At 59.6% G+C, this 7,133-nt stretch overlaps 1 protein-coding gene across 1 annotated transcript in view; it reads left to right on the forward strand.

The window, feature by feature from the left end:
• MROH1 (maestro heat-like repeat family member 1) overlaps positions 1–7,133 on the forward strand; it is a 76,419-nt gene that overhangs the window by 4,731 nt on the left and 64,555 nt on the right. The window contains exons 5-7 of the mRNA XM_009886846.1: positions 396–494; positions 5,793–5,944; positions 6,481–6,621. Of these exons, the coding sequence (XP_009885148.1) occupies positions 396–494; positions 5,793–5,944; positions 6,481–6,621 (392 nt within the window). The remainder of the gene's footprint in view (positions 1–395; positions 495–5,792; positions 5,945–6,480; positions 6,622–7,133) is intronic.

Raw genomic sequence — 7,133 nt, forward strand, 5'->3', positions numbered from 1 at the left:
TGCTCTCCAGCCATTCCAGAGAGACCAAGTTTAAAAATGACAGTTCTAGGACGGGACCTCTGAAAAGAAGTCTGGCTGTGGAATGGTGCCGGCAGCAAGTGGGACGTAGCCTGTAGCTCACCGACTCCGAGAAACAGTTGTGAACTTCGGGGGCTGGGAGGACTGCGAGCTGCTGCCGTGCCAGAGCTGTCTCTGCTGCGTGCCGGGGTCGCCAGCTCCCACCTGGGGCTGTCGGCATCTCCTGTGTGGCAAAATCGGGCTCCTGGCTGCGGCAAGCTGGGTTTCTTTGGGTGCCCGTGCAATGCTGCGGGGTCTGTGTCCTGCGCAGGCTGGGGCGGCTGCAGAGCGGCGCTTGTGTGTTTGCTGCGAGTGAACCTCTCCTGCTTCCTTCCCAGTGTTCGGAATGGTGCCTTTTCTCAACTCCATCCTCGGGACGATGCTGCCCATGCTGGGAATGGCCAAACAGGACCACATGAAGTCTGTCTTCTGCTACGGTAAGGTTTTTCTGCATCTTCTGAGACTGCAGTGATTTTAGATATGTTGTGGGAGACTTTTTCCCTTGTGGATGGGGGCTGGAGAGCTGGCTTGGATGGACCTTTCCTCAATGTCTGGGAGCTGGCTGGCTCTGGGGAGGGATGGATCGTTGTCAACTCTAGGTCACTGGGATCCGGCAAAAGTCCTCCTTCATCTCTGATCTGATCCCTCTCACTCCCATTTTGTAGCCCAGTGAATACTGGTGCTTTTCACTTTCTCCTCTGGCAAGGAGGACAGGGATGCTCCAGAGCCATCCCAGCTCAGGTGGAGGTGACCGACCTGGTGGGATGGGGAAGGAAGGAGGGATGTGAGACCCTCTTACACACCAAGCTGTCCCTTTGTTAAGACCGTGAACTTGGCACCTTGCAACAGCGCAAGCGTTAGCGCTGGTGGGGATTGTGAGGGGGCAGGGGTGCAGCGGCGGTGCCAGGCCAGCTCTCGTCCAAGGCACTTCTGTAATTTTCACACACTGGTGTCAGGATGTGGCACTTCTGGTGGGCTGGCAGGATGTCACGGGGTTCCCTTCTCGTGATGCCTTCCTCCAGCCCTGGGCTGGCTGAAAGCCACTGCTTGTGCAACGGGGTTTGATGCAGAAGTACCACCGCTTACACAGCTGACACACAGCTGACTCGGTTGTCATAGAACCACCCAATGATTTGGGCTGGAAGGGATCTTTAAAGGCCACCGAGTCCCCCCCCTGCCCTGGGCAGGGACACCTCCCACCAGCCCAGGTTGCTCAGAGCCCCGTCCAACCTGGCCTTGAACACCTCCAGGGATGGGGCAGCCACAGCTTCTCGGGGCGTAGAGGAGAACTTTGTAGAGTAGGGTAGAGGGTTGGACTCGATGATCCCCAGGGTCTCTTCCAACCTAGACAATTCTATGATTCCATGGCTGCCCTCCCTGATGCAGAGTCCCTCCCCAGCTCTCCTGGAGCCCCTTTAGGCACTGGAAGGGGCTCTGAGGTCTGCGCGGAGCCTTCTCTTCTCCAGGCTGAACCCCCCAACTCTCCCAGCAGAGGGGCTCCAGCCCTCCCAGCATCTCCGGGGCCTCCTCTGGCCCCGCTCCACCAGGTCCATGTCTCTCCTGTGCTGAGGCCCCCGAGCTGGAGGCAGCACTGCAGGGGGGTCTCCCCAGAGCAGAGCAAAGCAGAGCGCAGCAGAGGGGCACAGTCCCCACCTTGCCCTGCTGGCCGGACCTGATCCACCTTCACCCGGACATGGTGGCCCATCGTGGTGTTGCTCTTGGCCCGAGTTGCTTTGTGTTCGTTCACCAGTGAGATGCTCTCCGAAGTGTGGGGCAATAGCGTCTGCATCTCGGACGGCAGGACGATGCCCAGCCCCAGGTGGACACAACATGACAGCCTTGTTGGTGTCTAGCAGAGGATCCTCAGGGTTTGTGGTTTTCTTTCCATAGCTGGGCAAAAAGAAAAGGTGTTCTGAGGGAGTGCGGGTTCGAGGGCTCTGACAGATCCTGCGGGAGCTGCTGGAGCGCACCACTGGTGCTGTTATCTCTTGCTGATACTGATGTCCAAGGCCTGGGAACGCTGATGTGGCTCTGTGTGTGGAGGAGTGAACGGGATGAGTGGGAGCAGCCCTGTAAACTGCAGCGGTGGGTGTAGGACTGCATTCAGCAACATCTATTTCTGCTGGAAATGGTAATGTTTGTGTCTGGACTTGTTCCTGGGATCTCCTCCCGTCCAGCAACAGTCTTACATGGTCGGACTTGAAGGGTTGCTTCGACCTTCGGAGCTCTCGGTCTGTTATGTTGCGAATGTTCAGCTCTCGAGCTGTTTCCGTAGAGGTGTGTTCTCAGAAAGCCAAAGCCAAGGGCAGGTGGCCTCCGTGAATAGGCAGCATCCTCCTTCCATCAACTACAGGCAAGCCCCTGCGCTGGCTGAGCCGTGGGGGTGGGTGGTGTTGGCAGCTCGGGTAGTTGAGGCTGGCCACGGGCGATGGCAGGTAGCAGCAGCCTGCGTGTTCACAGGAGGGAGGTCTGCACTATTCCTGTCCGACATGGCTTATCGGCGGTGCCTGGCCCTGCGGAGAACCATAGATCACAGAATCACCGAATGGTTTGGGTTGAAGGGACCTTCAAAGGCCATCGAGCCCCCCCCTGCCCTGGGCAGGGACACCTCCCACCAGCCCAGGTTGCTCAGAGCCCCGTCCAACCTGGCCTTGAACACCTCCAGGGATGGGGCAGCCACAGCTTCTCGGGGCAACCTGCGCCAGTGTCCCACCACCCTCACAGGAGAGAATTTCCTCCTCAGATCTCACCTAAATCCCCCCTCTGTCAGTGTCAAACTGTTCCCCCTGGTCCCATGGCTCCCCTCCCTGATGCAGAGTCCCTCCCCAGCTCTCCTGGAGTCCCTTTAGGCACTGGAAGGGGCTCTGAGGTCTGCGCGGAGCCTTCTCTTCTCCAGGCTGAACCCCCCAACTCTCCCAGCCTGTCCTCCCAGCAGAGGGGCTCCAGAAGGGATCGTAGAAGGGATCATGCGTAGGATAAGGGTTCCTTCTGCTCAGGCATGGTTGGGAGGACCAGTGCAGTCCGTAGGGATGGTAAAACTCAGAACTGAGGTTCAGGTGGCTCTTCCCAGAGCAGCCTTCCACTGTCAGCAGCTCTTTCTCTTTCATCACTGCCACCAATCCCTTCTTTTGGCTTTCTGCTCCGCACTCTGCTCGGGCCTGAGAAGCGTGACGTCCTGGCTCCATACGTGTTCCTCCCAAAACGATCTTGTCGCTGCTGCCGCCATGGCACAGTCGGTTTTGTTGCTCTTGCAGAGTACTTGCAACCTCTTAACCCATATCCTAAAGCAGGTGAATCCCCCAAAGCGCTGCCTGTGCTGGGGAGCAGTGGGGAAAGAATGACCCTCTTTAAGCAGCCCCATGCGGGTCTGGAGCAGGTCTTGCCCTGACCCCATAACCTGATCCCTGGCCACGGTCAGCCCCTCGCGGCCGCTCCTGTCCACCGCTGACCTTGGAGCGTGCGGAAAGCCGGGCTGAGGGCTGGGGCATGGGCAGACGTGACTCGCCGCACCTTCCCGAAAGCGTGAGGAGGCCACAGCATGGATGTCGGGCTGCCAGGAGGGCACGTCCCCTCTCCGGCAGCTGCCTGCTGCCAGCGGCGTTCACCTGCCTGCAAGACTCGGAAGGCGGTGTGCTGGATTTCCGGCTCCGCGTGGTTTCTCTATAATTTTTTGCCAAACTTTTCAAGAACTGAAAGGCAGATGAGGTAACTCCTGGCGTCAGCACAATCGTGTCATGCAGGCAGGTCTTTTTGGGGTGGTTTTGCTGTTCCAGGGTGGCGCAGGGCAGAAGGAAAATGGTAGGTAGGTGTCAGGCTACAGGTTCATTACATGGAGCTTCATCTGGGCTGAAGGTGGGGATGGAGAGGTGGATTTGGGGACGTGATCCTGGGCTGAAGGTGGGGATGGAGAGGTGGATTTGGGGACGTGATCCTGGGCTGAAGGTGGGGATGGAGAGGTGGATTTGGGGACGTGATCCTGGGCTGAAGGTGGGGATGGAGAGGTGGATTTGGGGACGTGATCCTGGGCTGAAGGTGGGGATGGAGAGGTGGATTTGGGGACGTGATCCTGGGCTGAAGGTGGGGATGGAGAGGTGGATTTGGGGACGTGATCCTGGGCTGAAGGTGGGGATGGAGAGGTGGATTTGGGGACGTGATCCTGGGCTGGCGCAGTCCTGGCTTTACCACTCCGCAGGAGTCAGCAAGGTACCGTGGTGCTGCCACAGTGGCCCCACTGTAGGGAAGGGAATGAGCTGCCCAGCTGTGTCCTAAAACCTTACTGGCTGGAGTGGCTCTTGCCGCCCGGCTCCTGGCTACAGGCTTTTTTTTGTTTAAAAAAAAACAAACAAAAAAGTAAATCCAGGCATAACATTGCCCATTGCCCTCACGTCCACCTGGCTTTACGCTGGGGGAGGACTTTCAGGTGATGTTTTTGGTTAGATGTGTTCACCTGTTGTCAAGACAAACTTCTTGACAAAGTTTAGGAGGACTTACCCTAAACAAGGGTGTTTTGACTCCAGCTTGGAGATGGAGTGACAATGGGGTCTAGACTTCGCTCCTGGCTCCAGAAAGGTGCTGGGTGTGACTGAGGGTGAGCTGGGGACCTTCCTCACCCCTCCGAGGCGGGCATTGGTGGGAATTCGGAGTTTCTGCCCAAAGAGAAGCCAGACCCCTCCTGCTGTGCATGGTTTCTCACCAGCACGGGCTCCACCGTGCAGCATCAGAGCCTTCTGCTGGCGGTCCATCATCCCTGCGTCCCCTCCGAGCCCTTCCCATCCGTCTGAGCCATGGAGAGCGGGTTGGGGGGTTCCTGGCCCCCCGTTGAGGGCAGCAGCAGACTCCATCCGGGCAAGGTAGCCTTGCAGGACTCCTCTTGCGTGCCGCCGGCTGGGTTGCGGCGAGGCATGTGATTGAAATGATCTGGGTTTGGTATGAGGTCGCTGCGTGACTCAGCATCTCGGATCCTACCGGCCTGAAATAAACATCTGCCGTCGGTGAGGAGGGAGCGGAGGCGGTGGAAGCCCTGCCGCGAGGCCTCGGTGTGCGGTGCCGGGGGGCTGGAGGGGTCCTGGCTCTCCTCCTCCTCCTTTGGCTGTGATAACGTGGGGTCGGTACAGGGATGCTGCTTAGGCAGAGCTGCCCAGGAGCCCCGTAAAGCCTCAGGGAACGCCGTAAAGCCGTGGCAAAGGCTTCCTTCGGGGGGGAGATGGAAGACGGGTAACCCCTGGGGCCAGCTGAGCCTTGTGCCTGAGCCAGCGCGCGTACCTTCACACAAACACGCTCCCGTCGCCGGTCCAGTTCGCAAGAGGAAAAATAGCGTGTGCTCACACGCAGCGCTCGCTGGCCCGGGGACCGGATGAACGCGTTGAGGTGTGGCTGCGAGGCTGCGACTCTTGGCCTCCTTGGCCACTAACGAATGCGTAGAAATAAATGAGCTGGTGGCAAATCCAGGCTCCCCGGGGTCCGTGGGGCTGGGTCCCTGGGGTTGGTTATACCAGCCCTGGCCCGGTAAGCGCAAAGCAGCATGTGTGTCTGGCGTGGCCGCCCGCCAGCATCCCTGGTAGCCCGGGCCCCTCCCGGGGAGTCTCTCAGCCCGCCAGGGAGAGCCCTGGTGCATCTGCTACCCTTTGAGATGCTGCCCGGTACAACAGCACGTCAGCCATCTGCTTTCTGCAGGGGCTAAAACAAACACTGTCTGGTACGCATGGAAAAATCTAACTGCATGATCTGTCTCCCAGCTCTGCAGCACTTCAGCGAGAGCATCCAGGAGTACCTGGCGAACTTGGACAAGGCCCCGGACCCCACGGTCAGGAAGGACACCTTCTCAAACGAGATCTTCAGTGCGTACGAAGTGCTCTTCAACAGCTGGCTGCAGCACCGGGAAGCCAAGGTGGGGGGACGGGGGGCACGGCGGGACCCCCCTGGGTGCGGAGGGGGGGCTGTTGGTCCGACATCGGTCTTGCAGCATCTCAGCTGTGCCCTTCTCTAAGGAGGTGGCCCCCGGAAGAGCAAGCCCCTGGCTCTGATTTGGGGCTGGATGCTTTCCTCCTTGTGCCCCGCAGCTCTGCCGGGTTCCCTCTGTCCTCCTGTCCCGTACGTAATGCGTGCGGAACGGGTCGCTTGGTCCCTGTTGATAGAAAGCAGAGCAGGGGGTGCTTCTGCGGCCCTTCGGGGGACAGTCTGGGCATCTGCTGCAACTGGGAGATGGCCTCTGCAGGCCTGGGCGACGTATTTAGGCGTCCCCCTTCTCTGCTGAGCACACTTGCACTCAGACTGGCAAAGCCGTGCGAAATACTGTCCCCACCTCTGCTCAGAGGCTGTTAGAAGCGTCAGGAAGAGCAGCTCCGTAGCAGCAGAGCGATGCTGTGGTGGGCCTGTCTGTCCAGGGTTTGACCAACGCTGTTAGCACACGATCTCTCCCCGCAGCTGAGACTGGCCGTGGTGGAGGCTATGGGACCTATGAGTTACCTGATGCCCAGTGAAAAGCTGGAGGAGCAGCTCCCTAAGCTGATTCCGGGCATCCTCGCCCTCTACAAGAAGCACACGGAGGCCTTCTACATATCCAAGGTAAGCAGCTCTGAGCGCTGGTCTCGCTGGCCGAGGACCTGTCCCCAGCCCTGTTGACCCAGAGCCTTGCTGGGGCTCGGGGTGGGCAGCGTAGCGTCACTCTGCCCGCCGGCACGGCATGGGCTGCGGTTTGGCGGTGCCAAAAGCTGTCCGGGAACGCAGGAGGGACAGCGCTGAGCGGCAGCTTTGCCTGTCCCGTAGAGAGGCGTGAGGTCGCATGGGAACGCGGCAACAGCAAAGTGGTCTTAGTCCTTACCTTATCGATGGTGTCGCGCAGCTTGTGCTGTACGTCTGCCCAGCCGCACCGGGCTGTGACTGCCTTTTCCCTGTGAGAATCACAGAATCACGGAATGGTCAGGGCTGGAAGGGCCCTCTGGAGCTGCCCCAGTGCCACCCCTGCCAGAGCAGGGGCACCTCCAGCAGTGGCACAGGACGGCGTCCAGGCGGGTTTGGAATGGCTCCAGAGTGGGAGACTCCCCCACCTCTCTGGGCAGCCTGTGCCACTGCTCTGC

This window comes from Charadrius vociferus, unplaced genomic scaffold, assembly GCF_000708025.1.
Source record: "Charadrius vociferus isolate BGI_N301 unplaced genomic scaffold, ASM70802v2 scaffold1036, whole genome shotgun sequence".
In the NCBI taxonomy this organism is placed as follows: Eukaryota; Metazoa; Chordata; class Aves; order Charadriiformes; family Charadriidae; genus Charadrius; species Charadrius vociferus.